The 23931-nt window shown below is 40.9% G+C and overlaps 1 protein-coding gene across 1 annotated transcript in view; it reads left to right on the top strand.

Annotated features, from left to right (window-relative positions):
- dmpd (F-box protein dmpd) overlaps positions 1-23931 on the top strand; it is a 157693-nt gene that overhangs the window by 80222 nt on the left and 53540 nt on the right. The window contains exon 3 of the mRNA XM_067156067.2: positions 18376-18624. Within this exon, the coding sequence (XP_067012168.1) occupies positions 18376-18624 (249 nt within the window). The remainder of the gene's footprint in view (positions 1-18375; positions 18625-23931) is intronic.

The raw sequence follows: 23931 nt of genomic DNA, 5'->3' as shown, positions 1-23931 counted from the left end.
TTGGTTGGTTCACTAGGTTATATTCTTGTAGAACAGGGGATTTACGAAGTGTGAACGAAATAGCGGAACACTTGGAGGGATGAGGTTTAAGACACCATGTAGTACACCAACCTGATGGTGAATCAAGTGCATTTTGCAGTTAGATTGCATCGGTGGGAGAATCAATCTGCTTGAAGATTTAACAATCATCTGCAAAGAGAAGGATTTAACATGAATGGTGGGAAAACAGTATCGATAAGGTCGTCAATAAACAGGGCAAAAAGAAGGGGACTTAGGACACTGCCCTGCGGGACACCTGAGAGGGTCGTGGTGGTAGGAGAAGAACTGCATCCATCAAGGACCACGTGTTTTAGTCTTTCACTCAGAAAGCTATTAATTAGAACTAAGAGTCTCCCATGCACGTTAAACCGTTCAGAAAGTTTGTGTGCAAGAAGCATGTGATCCACGGCCTTTGCGATGTTGATATAACAATACATCAAGTTGAGAACCATGAGACTACTTGTGATTAATACCATTACATGAGGAACAAGATGGGTCTACGTAACCTAGGAGTAGTGCCATTCTGTGAGGAACACCACGGGTCTGGGCATTGCCTGTGGTTAGTACCATCGTGTGCATTCCACCGAGGCGTGGGAGTGGGCACTCGGCTGGACATTCTAGTGTCTAGCGAGAAAATGTGCAGAGCGCAGCACTAGAGCGTGTTGGTTCCATTGTGTTTCGAATGGGTTGGCGTTACCTGTGAGTAGTACCACTGTGTGAGAAACACCAAAGGTGTGCGTTCCTGAGAGTAGTACCATTATTTGAGGAACACCATAGGTCTGTGTTGCCTGTGAGTGGTACCATAATGTGTGGTACACTGTGGGTCTACATTGCCTAAGAGTATATATAGCCTGTGATTAGTATTGCTATGTGGGGAACACCATGGGTCTGTGTTACCTGTGAGTAGTGCCATACCATGGTAGTTTCTAGTCAGTGAATACATTTTGAAGTTGTAAATACCGTTTCATTTCATTGCACCTCGTACCATTAGGGGCCGGAGACCTAGCTGTTAGGCCTCTTTTAAACAACAAACATTATCATTCATCACTTACGTTTCCAGTATGAACATCTATCACAGAGATGTTCATCTTGGCGTCTTGTTTTATTTTCTTATATTTCGTCGCTGCCGGGACAAAACCTCCTATGTGAAATATTTTAGCTTAGAACTTTATCCGGTAAGGTTCTGTCATCTAAGGTGCAATATTGTGTGAATATTGTCAAGGAATTCTCACTCTTCATAATGTATGTGCTGCTGGTCAGTATATCTCCAAAAATATTATCACATAGGAGGTTTTGTCCCCGCAGCGACAATTTTTTCATTCAAAGAAAATTTACACATCATAATTTTTGTGTTACAATCTACGAAGGTACAGGGTTTAAGCGTACAACCTACGATTTACAATTCCTTGGATAGGAATGACAGTCCAGTATGTCCATTCTTAAAAAAATATATGAAATCCCAGTTATTCATTAAGCAAAAAGTAATATAATATAATTACATAATGCAACAATGATTTTGCACAGTGTTGCGGTGTTGTGCGACTTTCCCTGTTCTCTGAATTTTTGAAAAAGTATTTAAAATTTAAACCACGTCCAGTGATAATCGCTAGCCTCTAAATGGCGAGAGGGGGTTTCATCACGAGTGAGGACATCAATATTTACTGTTATGGGGTTACCCGTGGATCAGCAGAGGTGAAAGAAGGTGCCAGGATGAATGGGTCAACTACTCAGTCAAAGTTAATTTAAGATTTTAACAAAGGTTATATTTTCTGAAAAACAACAAAATCTTAACATCTTTTCACTTAGAGAAATAACAATGACATAGCAAATTAGAACCAAGACTTAGAAGGATCCAATACTTCAGAATTTAATCTCTCTTGGGCTACAAGCCCCTGATTTTACAATTCTGAGCTCCTAGCTCAACTTTATAAAGATTACAATTTTACACAAAGGGGCAGAAATCTCCTAATACATGGAGCACTTGCTCGCAATTTTCAGTATCAAGCCTCCCAGAGGTATTCTTACAATACTCGAAAAGAGCTGACATGCTCTCAGTGCTCCCAGCCTACACAAGGCAACACAATGTGAAAGTCAAATAAAGTCAAATAATCGCTGGCCTTACAAGGCACTATTTACAAATAGCAATCTTATTACACAGAGGTATCTAGTACCCAACCTACGGGGTCTTAGTGAAAAAGAACAGGTTCAATAAACGACCCGAGTACAACAGGAATGGAGTTGGAGATTAAGCTCCACATTTAAAGATTTATGAAATTTTACATAAGCCGAACAGAGAATTATATTTTAAGGAAGTTGGTTACATAATAAAGTTTCGAACCTTTCCCTCGGGTTAAACTGCGGAGCAAGCAAAAGTAAAGATGTTAAGTGGCCATACTGTGCTGCAGAACTGCTGCTTGATGAAAGAGGTGCCTCCCGCCCCTTGTGTGACACACGCACTTAGTTAGATATTGATCAGTTGGCCAGGAGACATGAAAATCCGCAGTTTATAAACCCTCGGGGAAAGTTTGAGACCTTTCATGAATAATCAAGACACACCCACAGAGTTTTATTGGTTAAACTCAAAAGTTACACTCAAAATCGAAGAGGTTGTAGGCCTAACTCTTAACTGTATCTGGTCAAAATACATAAACTGCAATGAACATAAATAACTTGCTTCTTAAAACATAAATTGAAAATGACATGGGTTCTGCCCTCTATCTTTCATTATTTTCTGCGTCCATTTCAAATCTGGTATCACCGCAGTGATCAAGAGTGACTGGGAGAACTTCGCCGAGAGTTCACAGCCAGTGACGTCACAACGTCACTCTGTTTGAATAACATAAGCTCATCGCCTACCAGCCCGCCCACTTACAGTGCTGGGTGCCCATTGGACAGAATGCCCAGCGTGAGCACGTTTGATCTACCATCGCATTCTAATTTGATATAATAATGTCCACATTTTTTAGGTAGTTCGAAATCAGATGTACACTTAAACTGGATCCAAGAACAAACAAAAGATTTCGGGATTAGACGCATACCATTGGTTGCACCATACTTTATACATTGTCCACCAATCATTCTCTCACCTAGTAACCAGGAGAGTTTTGTTGATTTTACCCTGAGATTCCAGTGTTTGCAGTCCTGACATTTGGAAGGTGAGGATTTGCACAACATTTGAGCCATTGTTTTTTCAGTACCGTCTTGTCTTCAGTCAAGGAGGTGGTATGTTTGATAAAACTGGTAACCATTTCAGGGGTGTGGACTTGATAATTCCTGGTATAATCATCGCCTCATTCAGTTGGGCATCGATCTACTCTGTGTGGGCACTGTTAAATCACACTGGGCTACAGTATGCAGCAGCATGGTTTACAAGGGCAAGAGCTAATGTTCTGAGGGTTGATGCAGTTTTTCCCCAATCTGTTCCTGAAAGTTTGTGTAGGATGTTATCACAGGTTTAGATCTTGCTGGGTGTTGTACTGAGGTGTTTAGTGTATATCAGTTATCAGTCCAAAATTACACCAGGGCACTTTGGTGAGAATTTAACTTAAGTCGTTTTCCTTTTAATTGAACTTGGGGAGTGTATTGGGTATGCTTATTGCATAAATGAAAGCAGCTGACGTCAGTCTTCTGTATGGCTGCAACAAACTCCTGTAAGCAAACTCTGTCCGCTGTTAGTCATAGCTCCACCTCGCATCTGTATGAGTGTGGCTGCCGATGTAGGAATAATGAAACAAGACTTTGTCGCCCACTTTATGGACAATAAACTGCCTCTCCAAGACTTTGATCTCATAACAGCTTCCTCAGAAGAATAATTCCATTGTTAATGGGCACAGGTTTTCGTGGCTCATTGTATTACATGAATACGATTAACTGGATTAAAGCCACTTATTTACTATCAAAACAAAGCCCAGCTTTCCACCAGATTACATTGGCCTTCATAGGGGATGCGAATGTCTGCTCCTGACAGTGATCCTAGAAATTCTTCAAAGAACGTGGAAGTCATTTTACTGTACTATCCATCGTACTAACCACGGCCTTCGGTATCATTGCGCTATGCTGGGGTGGTTGGGAGTGAAGTTGCTGATTAACCGCCCTCTGTCGACAGTTTCTGGAGTATGTCACGCTGTGTCATGGTGGTGTTATGCCTGTATTTTTCGAGTACAGGTCTCCATGTATTTGACAATTTGAAGCCGTCTTGTGAGGGAAGCCATAGAGATAGAGCTACGCCCAAATAACTTCAACAGGGAGGTCTGCTTCAAGTTGTCCAATACATGGAGACCTATACTCCATAAATACGTACATAATACCACCATGGCACAGTGCGACGCACTCCAAAAACTGTCGACAGAGGGCAGTGAATCAGTAACTTCTCTCCCGACCACCACAATGCAGCACGATGATACCAGAGTCTAGTTAGTTTTGGGAGGGGGTCATGGATAGTGGCAATACGGTCATGACTTCCACGTTCTTTGAAGAATTTCTTTGATTATTGTCAGAAGCAGATCTGCACATGCCCTGATGAAAGCTAATGGAATTTGGCAAAAAGCTCAGCTTTGTTTTAATAATAAATAAAAGACTTTAATTCAGTTAATAATATTTATTTTAAATAACGTCATTGTCTTAATCTTCTGAAAGTGCAAGTCTTACAGAGTGGGAAGAGGAATTACACCAACCACTGATTGAAACAGGGGAAGAACTTCCAACAGGACGTGATTTGACATATACTACCTGGAAGTGTCTCAACAGTCTATTACATGTTGGTGTACCCAGATTTAAGGATAACATAATGAAGTAGGAATTCTTTTATCTATCAAGACACATTCTTTGTGAGCATGGAGACGCTCAGAATCACGCACATCTGCTAATCTGCCCAAACACGAGTCGGTTGTACGTCCAAGATGATATATGGGCTGCCAATACAAGAGGTGTCGCTGGGGATCACCTTACTGAGGATTTCCTAGATATAAAGTTAAATTAAGTTACAGGACTGCACTCCATTCAACCAATTATGACAAATGCTACAAGTATCATCTTTTAACGAGGGGCTTAACGAATGATGATCCTCATACGGGCGTGTTGTCGGCATGATTTGAGATTAGCACACTGATGATAGCTCTTCATAAAGTATGAATCAATCAACATCCCCAGTACATTTTCTTTTTTTAACTGACCAAAGAAAAATCATCTTAAGTCAAAGAGATACCACACAAATTTCTCAAAAGTACAGAGTGAGCAAAAAGTCCCCGTATACTTTTTTTTTTTTTTGTTGCCAGGCTGAGTGACAGGTGGTTGAGGAGCTGGCCTTCCAACCCCAACTTGGCATGTTTGATCCTGGCTCAGCCCGGTGGTATTCGAAGATGCCCAGATATGTTGGCCTTGTGTTGGTAGATTTACTGGCACGTAAAAGAACTGCAGTACTAAATTCTGGCACCTCGGCGACTCCGAAAACAGTAAAAGTAGTTATAGTAAAGCCTATAACTTTTTTTTTTAAAAGAAACTTGTGTTTGTAATGCTAGGATTCAATCTGTGATTACAGGAGACATGTCGTGGTCTCTTGAGGGGAAACGACAAACCATAGTCAATAATTTGGAATAGATGATACATGTGTTTTTAGTCTCAAGGAAAGACTTGTTGCTGCAGTAGGAGTTCACAAATGGCCACTTACCAGAAAATGCATGCAAGACATCATGGATGGTTTTAAGCTCGTTTTGGCAAGGCACCAAGCAAGGGTTAGACATGCAACGAAGTGGGAGACATTCTATTTGACAGGAAACTTTTTTTGCCATCACTCAGTCTATGGCTAGATTGCCAAAGAAATCTACAAGAAAACATGCTCCACGATCAACCCTGCATGAACACATAAAGCATATTAGTCAGGGATTTGGACAGGCACCGGACAGCATGTACCTTGTTATGAATATTCCCAACACCGCCAAGGCAGGCCGTCCTCTTTACTGACAAATGCACTATTTACCACACTTCAAGAAATTTAATTTAACCCTCCACGTGTGATGTGGGCAGGCTTGAATTCTGACCATCTGTTTTGCCCTTATTTCTTTGATGGACCAGTAAATCGAGTGTTGTATCTCAACATGCTGAATAACTGGTTACAGCCGCAGTTGCTGTAAGTGGGTGACTCAAAATGTTTCCAAATCATTGGATTGTATGTGGAAGGGAACAATCATGTGCACTGTTGCCTTAGCTCTCACACAGCAGCGCTGATATGTTTACAGGGATGACTTTAAAAAGTTACTATTCGTCACGCTTTCCTAGATGTACCACCAGTGATGCTCCGCAAAATGCATATGAGAATATGGCGCCATATTTATTTCTGTAAAGATCATGGAGGAACACGTACTGGCGTCCTAGATGCTTGCCAGGTACATTTCCATTCATTAAATATATATGTACTCATCAGCATGAAAAACATGTTAAGGCTATTCCTTAAAAACACTGAGGTTTATTTTAAATTTCACTTTTATAACACCAGTCTACTACTTCACAATACAGTATTGTGGTACAGATTTCTTTAGGTGTCTGACAATGAAATAATTTGATCAAATTAAGCCAGAGATATGAAGTAACACGTATGGATTTGCAAATGAGGCAAATTTTGAGGAAGCTCATGATGTTAATTCACCATAGTTTTGATTTTCTACACTTCACAGACTTTTTTCCTCCTCAGAAATGTGTATTACCTCCTCTTGCTCCTATCACAGACTCCAACATTTCAGGCATGCTGCTGAGAGCTTCCTGTAGGATATCTGGACAGTGCTGAATGGACCCTTCTCCCCAGCTGGTCCCATGGATGCTCCAATAGCATTCAAATCAAGACATCAAGCAGGTCAAGCTTTAACGTGATTCTTCACTTCTCCAAGAACCGTTGTACACATCTCATAACATGGAGGCGTGCACTGTTTATATGAAATCATCACTAATAATTGGAGCAAAAGCCATAACATGCAACAAAAGGATTTCCTCCACATACTGATGTGCTGTAAGGCTTCCATGCTTCACGAAGACCAAATCCATCCTGGCAGTCACATTGGTTCCTGCCCACACCCACCAGAGATCCACCCTGACCCCCTGTGGGTGGGGAACGCAGGCGAAGAATTCACCCACGGTATCCTCTTCCTGTTGTAAGAGACGACTGAAAGGGGCGACCAAGGAATGATCAAATTAGAACCATGAAGCTACTTGTGATTAGTACCACCATGCGGGGAACACCATGGGTTGTTTTTACTTGCATGTAGTACCACTATGTTGGGTACCAAATAGGTTTGTGATTAGTAGGAAACGTGGGATCGACGGCTTTTACAGTACCTGTGATTAGTAGCACTATACAAGCAACACCCTGGGATGAAGGAACCTATGGTTCTGGCTTGCCTATGATTAGTACCACCTATATGAGGAACACCATGGGATAGAGTCCCTGTGGTTAGTACACTTAGGTGATGAACACCATAGGTATGCGTTGCCTGTCAAGGGCGCCGCAATGTACGAAACACATTAGGTCTGTAATACATATGTGAATTTCATTACCTGTGAGTAGTACCATAATGTGTATAATACCCGTGAGTCTCTTTTTATTAGTACCGCAACATGACAAATACCCTGGTTCTATTTTTCTAGTGATAAGTACCATTACGAGTGGCCGATGACTTGAATTTTGGACTCCTTTCGAATATAAGCATCATCGTTTCAGCATCGTGCTATAGAGGCAGTCCCTTGGTCATTAATGCTATTGTTCTACGACAGCTTCTGTGCATGCGAGGCACTGTGAGTCGGTTCCACTGATCGTTTTAAATTCATATCCATCCATTCATTCTGTGTCCTCACGTTTTGAATTGTGGTCAGTGGAGGATTTTGGGTTTTTAACTTGTAGTTTCATTTAGTCTCATTTTGTATCATTAGGGGCCGATGACCTAGATGTTAGGCCCCTTTAAACAACAAGCATCAATCAGATCCACCCAGAAAAGGCATCCTGGATGAGAATGTGCAAGGGTAATTAATTACCTTTCATTAGGTTTTCTCCAGACCTTTTCTGACAATCTACAGTCTTTGATTGCAGGCCAAATCACGACTCATCAGTGAACAGCACTTGCTCACATTGTTGTACTGTCCATTTACGACATTCCTTCCAAAATTCAGTCGAGCTGTGCAATGCTGTTTAGTGAGTTCTAGGCTTTTGGCGGGTCTTCTTTCAGTCATCTTCAGACGGTTCTCTTACGACGTTGTCTCCTCGAACTTGGAGTAGATTTTGTTCTTCAGTAGCAGTGGTGTAATGGTTGCTGAGAACTTGAAGCCATAAGAAGTGATCACCTCTTGCCGATGTTGCTTCTCTCGGACTTGATCCTGGTCTCCTTGCATAGTCTCTAGTTTCCCGTGTACCTTCTCATGGTTCTGGAAATCATGGAAGATAACACTTCTGCAACGTAACCATCTTTCACCAAAGCAAGAGCTTTTGCAGCATCTTCAGGACTTTACGACATGTTTACTTCAGAAACTTATTATTTTGTCACAGACTGGTATACAGCAGGGAGATCCAACTGGACCATTACCTTCTTTGCACTCTAGCTGTTATCTCAGACTTGAAAAGTCCTCCCAACTTTATTTAGATGATGGAACCACCGGCGGTGATCCTGATACCATTCTTATGTATCTGAAACAAATCGTCACTGGTTGTAAAAAACATAAATCCATATAAATGTGAAATTACTGTTGGCAAGAAATCTGGCGACAGTTTCTGCAATTCAGGACTACTCCCAGTATTCACGTAAAATCTAATCTGTCCTTACTTGGATCACCGCCTACAGTTGATGCCGTGGAGGAAATAGCCAAACAAAAGCTAACAGAATTGAAGTGCCTGTATGACTGTCTACTAGTGATCAATTCACATATGGCATACTTGTTATTGAAGAACTGTCTCTTTATTTCCAGAATTTGATTACTTCCTGTAGACCACCCTTCTATGGTTATTCGTTCCTTGCTCAAGCTGATGATTTGACAAGAAGTTGCCTCGAGTGTCTGCTCAATATACCATTTGAGGAAAGTGGCTGGACCCTGGCGTGTTTAACAATAAAATTATAAGGGCTTCAAATTCATAGGTTAACTGATGTTTCCATTCCCGCTTTTCTTGTTTCTGTCTTATGGAGTATCCAATTTTATCAAAGTATTACTCACAAGAGTAGAGGCTCAACTAGACTCCTGCATCGGAGAGTACCAGGCTGGGTTTCGCAAGTCAAGGTCATGCGCCAAACAAATCCTGAACCTCAAAACCATCATCACGTACAAAAACCTAAGCGCCTCACCCTACGTAGCAACATTTGTTGACTTTCAGAAGGCCTACGATTCAGTAGATAGTCACTCTTCCAGGCACTTGCTGAACTGGGACTAGATAAGGAAACCTTAAATCTAGTTAAAGCAACTCTTACCAACACTACAGCCAGAATCAAATTCAGAGAACTGTCCCAGGGCTTTGAGATCGCCATCAACAAAACACAGTTTATCACCATGGTTTTAAGATATCAGCTGCAATGGACAGGGCATGTAATACGCATGCTTGACAATCGCATTCCCAAGCAAGTGTTTTACTCGGAGTTGACAGTGGGTAAACATTGTTTGAGAGGTCAGAGGAAGCGATTTAAGGATGTAATTAAGGCTAACATGAAGGTGTGCCACATTGTTGTCAACAACTGGGAGACCTTAGCCCTGAACCATTAATCCTGGAGATCTTTAGTTCACTGCGACACACTACTTTTTGACATAAATGATATAAATGTTGATTCCCATAGGGAATCTGAAATAGTTGTCCTGAATGAGTGAATTTATAATACCAATATAAATGGTCTGTTATTGGACACTATAAATTTTCCAGCCGACTCATTCCTGGCACACGAGGGCGAAACACTGGCAGCCAGGAATGAGTTTGCTGGAAAATTTAGCCTATAGTGTTATTACACTACTTTTTGCCAAAAACTGTAGGCGAATAGCGAACGATAAGAGGCAACAAAGGAAGGAAAAAGAACGAAAAAGGAGAAGAATGGCTGCTCCACCTGGGACTATCTGCCATCTCTGTGGAAAATTATGTGCCTCCCGTATTGGGCTGTTCAGTCACCTTCGGACTCAACAGATGAAGAGGAATTCTGATTGGAAGACCAACCTACTCACTTTTTAGTGTTTGCTATTGAAACATACTAAAAGTGATTTAAAAGTAATTCCCTCTGAAATCATTCTTTTTCAACCCAGGTAAAATCTGTTTATGCAGTTAATGTGTATGTATGTTGGGTATTCAGCCTGAAGGCTGGTATAATCCTCCAGAGCTCCGCCAACTGCTGTCACAGATAGCCTAGGCATCCCTGAAGAGGCATGCTAGGGAAACTAGGAGTGAGGTAGTTTCCTGTTGCTTTCCTTACCGAGCCAGAAATTGCTATTACATGTCAGTCTGCCAAGCCGACTGAAATTTATGCACCAACCTACCAATGCAGTTAATACAGGCTACTAATTCTGGTTTCTGTCTTGTCACATTTATATGAATTTGTTTACGGTCACTAAAAATGTTCATCTTCAATACATCGTAGGTGTAATGCGGTTAGCGGCATACAGGTGTGAGCTTGCATTTCGGAAATAGTAGGTTGAAATCCCACTGCCAGCATTTCCCATCTTCACACCAGGCAAATGCTTGGGCTGTACCTTAAGGCCATGGCCGCTACCTTCCCAATCCTAGCCCTTTCCCATCCATTGGCGAAAACCTTCTATGTTATAGTGTAATGTTAAATAAGTAGCAAAAAAGATATTTTATCTACTTTCTGTAGAAAAATGGATCCTCCTCAGGAGGAATGAATGAGAAATATGCCTGCGGAAATTCCAGTGTTGGAGGTTCATTAGATGAAGATGAATGCTTTGTAGAATTGAGTGATCACCCTTCAGAAAGTGAGCAGTCTGGTGATGGACTAGAGACTGTTCCAGTTTTCACCAGTTTGAACCCCACCTGCAGCCCTGAAAATGGTTTTCTGTTTTCCCTCAAGGGCAAATGCTGGTGCTGTACCTTACGGCCATGGCCACATCGTTGTGAGTCCTAGCCCTTTCCTATTCCATTGTCATCAATAACCTATCTGGGTTAGTGTGACATTGGTCTAATTTTTTACATAAAAATAGATCACAGGGGATTTCTTCTTGGTGTCGTTAAGAAGTATATCTGCAAAATATTTGAGTTTCCATTACACTATATCAATTATTAATATGTATTTGGGTAGTTGAGTGGCATAGTGACTTAGTCGCTGTCTTTCCTTCTGGATGACCGAGGTTTGATTCACAGTCTATCTTAGGCTGGAAATATAACTTACAAAATTACTCGACAATAGGAGGGGCATCTGGCCTTAATATTTTGGACAACACCCAAAATAAGCCAGGTGGCTCCAGTGACTAGAAATAACTGGGATAAGCTGAAGAAAGTTAATTATTGATATTATAATACCCATATATTTTAATCCTGTAATTAAACACAATAGAGAAAGAATGGACAGTCATGAAGAATGAGGTCTCTATAGGGTTGTGGAAAAAATGTTAGGAAGAAAGGAAAGATTAAATAAGAATTAATGGATAACTCAGGAGATACTAGACCTGATTGATGAATGACAAAACACAAGAATACAAAAAATTAAGAGGGCAAAAAAGAATACAGGTGATTAAAGAATGAAGAGGATAGAAAGTGAAGGGCAGCCAAGGAAGAATGGTTGAAGAAGTGCAAGGATGTTGAAGGTTGTATCGTCCTAGGAAAGGTAGATGTTGCATACAGGAAAATCAAGGAAACCTTTAGAGAAAGGAAAAATCAGTGTATGAATGTTCGGATGGAAAACCACTTCTATGAGTAGAGAAAAAAAACATGGCAGGAAGATCGCAAGAACATATCCAGCAGTTGTATCAAGTAAAGACATAGATGATATGGCTCCGGAACAAGAAGAGGCTGTTGATGCTGATGACATGGGAGACCCAAATTTGAGGTCAGAATTCGACAGAGATTTGGGAAACCTAAATATGAACAAGGCACCTGGAATTGATTACATTCCCTCTGAATTACTGACTGCCTTAGGAGAAACCAGCATGGCGAGGTTATTCCATTTAGTGTGTAAGATGTATGATACAGGAGAAGAGCCATCCGAATTTCGGCAGAATGTTATACCTATTCCCAAGAAAGCCGGTGCTGACAAGTGTGAAAACTACTGCACCATTAGTTTAGTATCTCATGTGTGCAATATTTTGACACGTATTATTTACAGAAGAATGGGAAGACAAGTTGAAACTGAGTTGGAAGAAGATTAGTTTGGCTTCAGATGACATGTAGCAACACGTGAAGCAATCCTAACTTTACGGCCATGGCCGTTTTAGAGGATGTCTGATCTTAGAGGATAGAATTAAGAGGACTAGCCCACATACAACATGTTCGTGGTTCTAGAAAAGGCCTTTGGACCAAGCTATTTGAGATTCTGAAAGTGTTTGAGATCAGTTAATGAGAATGAAGAATTATTAACAATCGGTATAAAAGTCAGTCTGCAGTGATAAGAATCAAGGGCATCGTAAAAGAAGCAGGAATCTACAAAGGAGTGAGGCAAAGTTGCAGTTTGTCCCCTCCCCTCCTTTTCAGTGTTTATATACACTGACCGAGCAAATGTCATGGGATAGCGGAGCACTGATGCGCAGGTGTGCGCACCACACGCCCCATGTGCCAGTGGCAGTTGTATAGGAGACCTTGTGAGCAGTGGCTGTGCATGTGACAGGTGTAACATGGAACGTCGTCGTGGGCTAACACCGTTCGAACGGGGTCTGGTGGTCGGTGCCCGACGGATGGGAAGTGCGATTTCGGACGTGGTGCGGGAATTCGGCTTCACACGATCAACCGTGTCCCGAGTGTATCGTGAATGGTTGAATGCGGTTGTCACCGTCCACAACAGACGAACGACCGGCCATCCAGCCACCCTCGATGACCGTGACCGGCGACATCTGAGACGGATTGTCAATAGTGACAGACGGACAACCGTGCAATAAATCACGGTTCGATTCAACACAGGCCGTGCTAGACACATCTCCCAATGGACAATCCGTAGGACCATGGGTTCTATGGGGTATGGGAGCCGGCGCCGCACACGGGTGCCACTGTTAACCCAACATCATCAGGCACGACGACGCGCATTTGTTGCCAGTCACCGGGGATGGACACTGGAACAATGGCGTAACGTGATATGGTCGGACGAATCACGATTTCAACTGCACCATTCCGATGGGAGGCCCCGTGTATGGCGCAGACCACATGAAGCGATGGATTCCGCCTGCCTCGAAGGTGTGGTCCAGGGCACTGGCGTCTCGGTTATGGTCTGGGGTGCATTTTCCTGGTATGGAATGGGCCCCCTAGTTGTTTTGGAAGAGACTTGAATGGTACGCGGTATGTTGAGCTGTTCGGAGACCATCTCCACCCATTTTTGGCCTTCCAGCGCCCAGACGGTTGTGTGGTGTTTCAAGATGATAACGCGCCGCCACATCGCTCCCACGTCGCCCGGGAATGGTTCCAGGAACATGCAGCGGGGGTCCAACGACAGCCATGGTCACCCAGGAGCCCCGATATGAACCCTATCGAGCATATCTGGGATGTCCTGGAACGCAGGCTCCGTGCCATGGATCCTGCATCCACGAACAGACCAGCATTGGCGGCCGCTCTGCAAACGATTTGGTAAATGTAACAAAGGCTTTTCAGTCTGTCAAACACACAGCAAATACAATGTAAATTAAAACACTATAAACATATCTGTAAAACACACACTAACGTTAGTTGACAGACTGAAAAGCCTTTGTTACATTTAACTAAGTCAACACTGGAAAACATGGCTTCATTTTTAACGAATTTTAACAAAACGATTTGGTGTCAGCTGCATCCAGAGGACTACCAGGGACTTGTCGACTCACTTCCACGGCATCTCACTGCAGTTTGCAGGGCCAGAGGAGGCCTCACACGCTATTAGGTGACTATCCCATGTCATTTGCTAAGTCAGTGTAGAACAGGCAGTAAAGCAAATCAAAGAGGAATTTGGGGAGGGAATCACAATCCAAGGAGAGGAAATCAAAACCCTTAGATTTGCTGATGATATTGTTATTTTATCTGAGACTGCAGATGATCTGGAGAAATTGGTGAATGGTATGGATGGAGTCTTGGGTAAGTAATGGAATGCAGTTGAATGTCAGGTGATGCAGGAAATATTAGATTAGGAATTGAACGCTTAAAGGAAGTAGATGAATATTGTTACTTGGGTAAGTAAAATCAGAAGTAAGGAGGATATAAAATGCCGACTAGCACAAGCAAGGAAGGCCTTTCTTAGGAAAAGAAATTTGCTCATTTTGAACATTGATATACGAATTAGAAAGATGTTTTCAAAGACTTTCATTTGTATGGAAGTTAAACACGGACAATAACTAGCTCAGGAAAAAAATAGATAATAGAAGCTGTTGAAATGTGGTGTTTCAGAAGAATGCTGAAGGCGAGATGGATAGATCGAATCATGAATGAAGAGATCAGTAAAATTATATAAATACACAGCAATTATTAAACAGATCACTTTTCACTGATCCAGAACACAACAAGCGTAAACAAAAATAATCACATAAATGAAAATGTGTGAGACACTTTGGAACCTATCATTCCGGCTTTGATGATGCAATATCCATTTGTTCTCGCTGCAGCTGTTGCAGATTTTTTTAGTAGATTGCAAACAAACCAAATCTCCTACTTAAAACACGCATATACTGCTTTTCTCTTCAAGGATGCTGGACATATACTGGAAGATTGCCGTTTCATCTGTTTTTCTTCCTTATCTTGGCCCCAAGTCTTACGTGCAAAATATTGCTTATTCCTGCTCGTATCTTTCGGGAACTCTCTCATTTATCGTTCTTCTTTGACATGTAATTTGACCTGATCAGATGCCAAACCCTCTGTGAATTCCAATTCCATTTTTTTCCGGGCTTTCGTGGCACAACTTGAATAACCCAAAAGCATTACAAACTGTGATCGCCAATAGCCAAAAAAAAAAAATAGCCATGTCACTAAAGTTATATTATTATAGTAAATGCATACTGGTACCTAAGATGAAAAAAAGAAATGTATAATAAATGTAAAATAAATGTTTACATTAATGATAAATACTCCATAATTTCAGATTGGGTGTTCACTAACTGTTGGTGGTGCTCGTGATTCAAAGCCTGACGAAAGAGATCTTAACATTAGAGCTACTCTGAAGGATGAATTTGAGCCTGATGAAAATCCGCTTGATTCGAGTTTTTTTTTTCAATTCATTTCCCGTATTGGAAGATACCATTTACAGTAGAGGCGCCATGCTCCAAGGAGATTGTAACCTCTGAACAGCTGGGACAAATGACACCATACAAGTGGAATCAGTGAATAAAGCCAGTCATAACATGGAAGTAAACGTACTGACCGAATGATTGTCGGCTCCAGCACACCCAAGCACGTTAAAACTACGATGAATGACTGTAAATATACTATGACCAGTTCATTATCACTTACTAGTGTTTACAAAACTAATATAAGACCTTGTACGAAACGGTATGAGTGGCGCCTCATACCGGTATTCGTTGGAATCGGCTCTAACGTTTAGGTAACTACAGCACTAGCCTGATAACTATTGTTTCAGAAATTCATTTTAAACGTACCACCATGTTAAGTCGCTGATAACTACGCATCTGCAGATAGCTGTCATTCCAGAAACTGGCCACTAGACATGCAGATTACCAATGTTCGAGTAGACATCTGCACCAGGCAAGCAGAATTTGTCCATGGACACTCCTGGCACTAAAGCCACTGTTACACTGGTTTGTTTGTTTTTTGTTTGTTAGGACTATTTTTTAGTTCATTGTAAAGATGTCTGTATAACTCATATGATGGGTTGATTGCAACTTGCTAACAGTTTAAATCGCCCCCTGTGAGTGGGAGACGCAGATGAAGAATACACCCATGGTATCCCCTGCCTGTCGTAAGATGCAAGTAAAAGGGGTGACCAAGGTATGATAAATTTAGAACCCTGAAACTACTTGTGATTAGTACAGTCACGCGGGGAAAACCACGGGTCGCCTTTACTTGCGAGTGGTACCACTATGTTGGGTACGCGATAAGTTTGTGACTGTGGGGTCACTATGGGTTTACAGTACCCGTGATTAGTACCACTATATGTGAAATACCACGGGCTTACGTTGCCTGTGATTAGTACCATTGCGAGAAACACCCCAGGTCTGGGCGTTGCCTGTGATTAGTAGCGATGTATGAGCGACACTGTGGGTCTTCGTTGCCTGTGATTAGTACCCATTATGTGAGGAACACCACAGGATAGTATGAGTCCTTGTGATTAGTACACTTACGTGAGGAACACCATCGATTTGTGTTGCCTACGACTGGTGCCATTCTGTGAGAAACACCATAGGTCTGCATGACCTGTGCAACGTACAAGACTTGTGAGTAGTACCATAATGTTTGGAACACCGCGAGTCTACGCTACTTTTGATTAGTACTACAACTTGAGAAATACCCTGGTTCTACTTTATTAGCGATAAGTATCATTATGAGGGGTTGTTGACCTGGATTTTGGACCTCTTTAGACAACAAGAATTATAGATTCAGAATTGTGCTTTGTAAGCAGTCCCTTGGTCAGTAATACTAATTTTTCAATAGAGTTTCTGGGAAAGTGAGGTATAGCGGGTCGGATCCACTGATTGTTTCAAGTTCATAATCATGGTTCGTCATCTTTTTGAATTCTGGTCAGTCGATCGATTTAGCAATTATTTTTAACTTTCAGTATTGTGAGTTAGCTCCACTGATTATTTTAAATTCATATTTATCCTTTCATTTTTCATCATCACGTTTTGAATTCTAGTCGGTGAATGAATTTTGGGCTTTAAATTGTCATTGCATTTTTTCTCATTTCATACCATTAGGGGCCGATGACCTAGATGTTAGGCCCCTTTCAATAACATGCATCATCTTCATCAGCAGTTTTAATCCTGACCAGTGCACGTGTGAGTTTTGTTTTTAAGGTGAAAAGTCGTGTCAGTGTGCTTAAAACAGCTTACCCCAACTACCGCAGATCATACAGTAACATTACGATGTTAATTTCTGCTTCCATTAACCCGATGAGTGCTGACGCGGCTGATCCACTGCTACGCCCATCCATAGACAGTGCACAAAAACTTCAATTTTTTTGTGTTTTCCGGTTCACTCACGAGTACCGATTCAATCTCTGGCATGTTCTAGCATCTGTAGGGCATTATGCAGAACTAATTGTTCACGTCTTATAGCTTCGGGAAGTAACTTGCAGGTCTTTCTGTAGATGTCTGTGGAGCTCATCTGTGATGTAAACAAGCATGGCGGAACAAGAAGTTAGTAGCTTTCGCAGCGATGTTATTTCGGATCAAAGAATCTTTCCGTTATTAACCGCAGCAGAAAGTGATGATAAAGATGATGATTTTAATGCATTGTTAAGTGATTTGAAGGCGAGAGTGATAGGCTACAGAGAGTGCTGAAAATATTGTGAGAAAGAAATCTTCGAAACAAAGGAAGAAAAACACGGTGACTTCAAAAGCTATCTCATCACTATTTTCATGGCGGACAGATGACTTTTCTCCACCAGACTTTCAAGTAATTGTGACCGACTCTGGGAGCCAAGTAGTGTTTGATGACAACACCAAAATCATTGATTTAAAAAAAAAATATTCTGCCAGTGGAGTAGGTGCAGCTCGTTGTTGATGAAACAAATCGGTATCTCAAACAACTGGTCACCGCATTCCAGGTTTAGAAAATATTTTAAAATATGAACTTATGTACTTGTAAGTAGACATGTATTAGTTGCCTACAGATTTTAGGAAATAATTTTATTTTGGGCTCGTTACTTTGTATAATAATGTATGCATGGGCACAAAAAGTTTAATTTTGTTTTCTCTCAAAATAATATTGAACGTAAGTGTAGGATTTTTCCATTTACATTTAGATTTATAAAGAACAAACATTTATAAACATTTTAAGCTAGTCGCCCCACTGATAAGTTAAAAATTGGGGCTTCCACAATTATTTTTTAACATACGAATGAAAACTCAGCACTGAGGTACCAAACAGTCAACTGGTAACTCAGCACTTAAAAGGTTAATTTTTAAATTTGATAACAAGGTTCTCCAGAAAGAAACCACCACAGAATAATGTTTTTACATTTTACAGTATGTTATTTTTTCTGTTTATTGAATGATGTGTTTTTAAAAAAATCTCTTTTGACTGATGTAATCTGATTACAGGTATGCCGCAAAGTGGATAGTGTATGTTGCAGCATTCTAAATTCAACATTTCAACGTCTGCAGAACCAGATGTTGCATAGATTTCAAAGTATCAAAGCAAAAATGCCACGACGTGAGTCTGCTCGCCGCACTCATCCACTTGCATGCGAGTCAGATATTATTGAGACTCTCCACATGCGGTTAACACTGCTGCACATGACATTTGGAAAGCATATCGAACGTAGACACTGCTGCTTCTTTGCAGGGGAGGTATGTTATTCATCTCACTTTAATATCTGGCAAATTGGCAACATTTGGTGATGTAGTAATAAGTCTTGCTTTATGTGTACGTTTCTTTTCCTATCCTAACTGTAGGGTGGGTTTAACATTCACTTATTGGTACAGGTATTGTATATGTAAGCTATGATCTTTAGGAAAAATTTGTTCTTGATTGCTCAACCTATTGTTCTGTTTTACAAAAATGTGCTTTTTCCTTTGCCGTAATATACTTCTATATAACCAACTTTCTTTTCAGAGTTTGTATGTAAAGACAAAGAACTGAACATTTCACAGATTTCTATGTTAGGAAACTTTTTGTTCCAGTATGCGTCAATTGCACTTATTTTTTGTAGATTGATTTTTCAATAGATATGTTTGCTGAAATATTTTACAAGTGCCAGTGTGTTCACAACCATATATAATACCGGTTGCAATTTTATATTTCTGTGATATGGTGGTCCTGTTGTAGATTACATACAAACCAATTTTTAGCATAACTTTTGATAAACTAGCATTTAGGTGATTTCTTGATTGTAATAATTTCATGAAGTAGATATGTAATTGTGTATATTTAACTCTTCATGTAGGTGTATGTATGGTTGGACAGAATAGCATGCTGCATAACCTGAGTCCCGCCATATAAAATAAGACAAAAAATAAATAAAATAAAAATTATTATTATTATTATTATTATTATTATTATTATTATTATTATTATTATTATTATTATTATTATTATTATTATTATTATTATTATACCTGGCTAGACTTCGCTTCCAAAAGCTTACTACGATTTCCTCCGTTACGGAATTACAGTATGCAGATGACGCTCCGCACCTGCTGTCACACCTGAGGAACTGCAACAGTCAGTCAGTTGTTGCAAAAGTGCTTGCGATCGTTTTGGTCTCTCCATTAATGTTCAGAAAACCAAAGTACTCATACAGCCTGCACCTGGATCGAACCTCCCACCTTTCAATATCTCCATTGCGGATACTCCACTGGAGCAGGTCGACCACTTTTTGTATCTAGGAACTATTCTCTCAGCAAATGCTAACTGCTCACAAGATTTTGATAGGAGAATTGCTGCTGCCCACTCAGCATTGGGCGTTAATCCTGTTGTCTCTTCATGGATAAGGACCTTAAAATACATACCAAGATCATGGTTTACCATGCTGTTTAGTCATATCAACACTGCTTTATGGTTGTGAAGCATGGACCCTCTGCCGTCGGGATATCAAAAAGCTAGACCGCTTCCATCGGCAAAAACTTAGATCCATCTTGAACATCAAATGGGAGGAATGGGTCACCGACCTTGCAGTTCTTGACAAAGCACATGCTATAAGCATTGAAGCTACCATCTTTGGCCATCATCTCAGATGGATAGGGCATGTCAGTCACATGAGTGAAACCAGGCTTTCTCGTCAACCCTGGTGAACCCTGTTCCGGCACAATTCCTCATAGGGCCCCCTTGCGGCGTTTCAAGCATCACCTAAAGCATACTATGAAAAGAGCTGGAATTAACACTCAATCCTGGGATATGCTTGCTGAGAATCGGACACTTTGGCGCCACACTGTTTCTACATCAGTTTTACAATTTGAAGAGGAATGACTGCGACATGATGAGGATAAACGGCAAGCACGGAAGCTTTGTCAAGCTCAGTTCCACCCTCCCCTAACCATTTCACATGATCTGTGTGGACGTATGTTTCATGCCAAGATTGGGCTACTAAGTCAAATGAAACATATTCACAAAGCTTTGTGAGTGTGAAAATGTAAACTGCCGAAGAATGTTTACTTGGATACAACTTGCAGCCGCCGACGGCGATTATATACATATAAGAAACTGATGGAGAGATGCGACTTACTGCGTAAGCATGAATGGATAGCATATACACAAAAGAACTTGGAATCTTGTCCCATTCAGAGACGCGAAGTTTAATTCCCGCTGCTAATAGCAGCTATCCTGAGTTTTTCTCATGATTTTTCCATGCTTGATTGCTCAACCTATTGATTCATTTTATAGGGATTCTCCCATACCTTTAAATCTGGAACACGTGACCCACTCCTAGGCCAAGTAGCTGGAGTTGCTCACTAATACTGATCCCATGACACTATTATCTTAATTTTTATAGATTAGAATACTCCCATCCCCTAGCTCCGGATCAGCTGAAACTGGGGAGAGAGTAAGCAAGGAGTTAGTTTGTTACTACATTAATTAATTAAGCCCAATAAATGTTCGCACACATTCTCTAAATGTGTTCTTGCTTTTTCCCTAGATATTCGTCATATAATCTAGGACATATATCCTAACCTTCCCTTCGGTAGTTGAATTAGAACATTTTATTTTCCCTAATTTTTATTTTGCCACATATTTTTTAATATAGCTGGTGTATTCCACTCTTTGTATAATAATTTTATAATTGTATAAAGATACTTCTTTCTATTTTGCTTTGAAATCACCACCCTAGTATTTGACCCTAAATGAGTCTTGTCTCCCAACATGTGCGTCTTCCATTATTTCTATACATAACAAACAACGATTCTCCTCATGTTTCTCTCTTCGAACTTTATTCTTATATAAGTTATACCTATTAGCCACCACACCATACCTCTTTCTTCTCAATTCATCAGCCTGTCTTTCTTTATTGACAACTTTTTGTTGTTTTCACAGAATTCTGGCCATGTCCCTTTGGTCCTACATTCTGACAAGTTCATCTTCATCTGCTTCTCGGTATCTTTCACCGAATAGTTACTTCCATACTCAGCTTCTTGAAGTCTTTTTTTTCCCCTTCCTTTCTTTCATGGTGTGGGTTACTGTAGTCACGTCCTAGTTCGTGAACCGTGGGCAGTGGCTTAGTGGTCTAGTAAGTGGTCTTGATAGTCAGGATACCAGTTGTTACGGAATGGGAGTTTGCATCTTGGACATATTCTGAGTCATGGCCCTCCTTGTACTCAGGCAGCTAGGACTATACAATCCACCATGGTCCCTAACTGTTTAGAGAGATCCTCACTTGGACTATGTGTAAGTAGGGTAGCATCCTGTTTCACGAATTTACCGAGCTCGGAACATTTTAAGCAGGACTCGAACCTATAGGAGTAACAGTGCCCCACTACCCTTTGGCAGGCTGTGATGTTACAATGTTGATGGTGTGTATAGTTGTGACCTGACTATATACGAGAATCCGTATATGCGAATTACGTGACTGTATTGCACGGCTGAGCTTATATAATAAAATGCATGGTGCGCTTAATATTTCGGTATTGTCTATGTGTGTATACATTGGACTGGAAAGTGTACGCCAGTGCCTTCTATCCACGGACAGTGGGAATTGTATTGTGTTCGACCTCTGATATCCAGAGCGCGTAAGTATCTCTAGACTTTACCACTGCGAGCAGGCTGCTACGGAAAGTGTCTGTCTGCCATTAGAACTGAAGGTGAACGAACGCTTGAAGCCATGTATTCCATTTCATCTTGCAAGATGAATGTTGACTTAACTGGAATTGGGTGAAAAGATGTTGTGTATCCCATTTAGAGATTAATACTTGTGCATAAGTATTTGTTTTTTGTTTTTAAAGAAAATATTGTAGATTCTTAGACTATGTAGTGTAAATTTGGTGGTGACAGTGGTTGCGGGTGCATGGGCCTGCATTGGTAAGATGCTAGCTTATCTCTCTTCATTTCTGTGAGTACCGTTCTTTATTTTTTGTTGTGGGCTCATATTATCTTTTATTTGTGTGTCATTGCTTTTTTTGCTGTGCGTATTATTGGGAGATTTGATTTACGTGCTACGCATATTTATCCTGTGGACTTCATGTTAAGAGCCGTTTAAATAATATGTTATTGTTCGTCCGGTGACCTTAAGTTTACTCTTTCCTTTTTCATTTTATTTCTTTATCTGATACATATTTATTTCTGATCGCTTGACGTGTGTTTCACAGTGCGTTGTCCTTCACTCTGGTGTTGTTGCCACTTGGGATATATTAGTGGCCGCAGTATACCTAACGAATCCACTTCAAGGAAGAATTATTTGGATCCTGTTTGCCAGAAGACATTAGATGAAATAAGAGAAGATATAGGCGATCACTATATTTGGTGTTCTGTCAATGAAACATCTGACAGTTGTGATTGCTTCATTGTGAATGTGGTAGGAGGCAAGCTAATCAAAATGAACCGGGTAACCCTCATTTAATTCTTTGTAAAGAAATAGAACAAACTAACAACAGCACAATAGCCTGCGCAGTGAGGTATGCTTTACGCATATTCTGGCCAGCAGGGAATCAAGATAGTAAGTTCCTTCTGTTTGTGACAGACAGTGCTGCCTACATGTTGAAGGGTCGGCAGCCCTGAAGAGGGTTTTCCGTGGTTTCCCATTTTCACACCAGGCAAATGCTGGGGCTGTACCTTAATTAAGGCCATGACTGCTTCCTTTCCATTCTTAGCCCTTTCCTGTCCCATCGTCGCTATAAGACCGATCTGTGTCGGTGCGACGTAAAGCAAATTGAAAAAAAGAAACATTTTGAAGGCAGAGCAGGTTTTACAGTCCTTCTACCCAAGCATGCTACACTTTATGTGCTTGGCCCACGGCCTGCACTGCCTTGCGGAGGAGATTAGAAGCAACTTCTGTGACGTGAACAGCGTGGTTTCTTCAGTCAAGAAATTTTTCTTAAAAGCTCCAACACATATGCAGTTGTTCAAAGAGAAACTACCGACAACATCTCTTCCACCTGAGCCGATACTTACCCGCTGGGGAACTTGGCTGTCTGCTGTTATTTACTATGCTGAGCACCTAGAAGGAATTAAAAATGTCAATGACTTGGATGAAACAGAAGCTTCCTGCATCGCCAAGGCCAAGAAATCGCTCGAGTGCCCGGCCCTCGTCGCTTCCCTAGCATACATTGACATATTTTTGTTTTTTTACCGGAAACTATTCTCCAGTTGGAAATGCAACCTTGCCACCCAAAGATTCCTGGATATCATTGACAATGTTTCCAGGAGAGAAATACCTGAGTCATTGGGAGTGGCATGTTCTTCGAAGCTACAGAAGATTCTTCAACGCAATTCTGGTTTTGAAGATATGAAAGTCATCAGTTCAGTATTATAGGGACAAAAGTATTCAGGGAAATTACCCCTACAGCCTGCTGCATTGGCATTTGTGTACTACGCTCCAATAATGTCATGTTCCGTTGAGAGAACTTTCTCGTCATATAAGAATGTGTTATGTGACAACAGGAAATCATTTACTCCAGACAATTTGGGTATATACGTTGTTATTTACTGCAATGCCAAAAAAAATGAAA

The sequence above is a fragment of the Anabrus simplex genome, chromosome 1, assembly GCF_040414725.1.
Source record: "Anabrus simplex isolate iqAnaSimp1 chromosome 1, ASM4041472v1, whole genome shotgun sequence".
NCBI lineage: Eukaryota > Metazoa > Arthropoda > Insecta > Orthoptera > Tettigoniidae > Anabrus > Anabrus simplex.
This window is presented reverse-complemented; position numbering and strand designations above follow the sequence as displayed.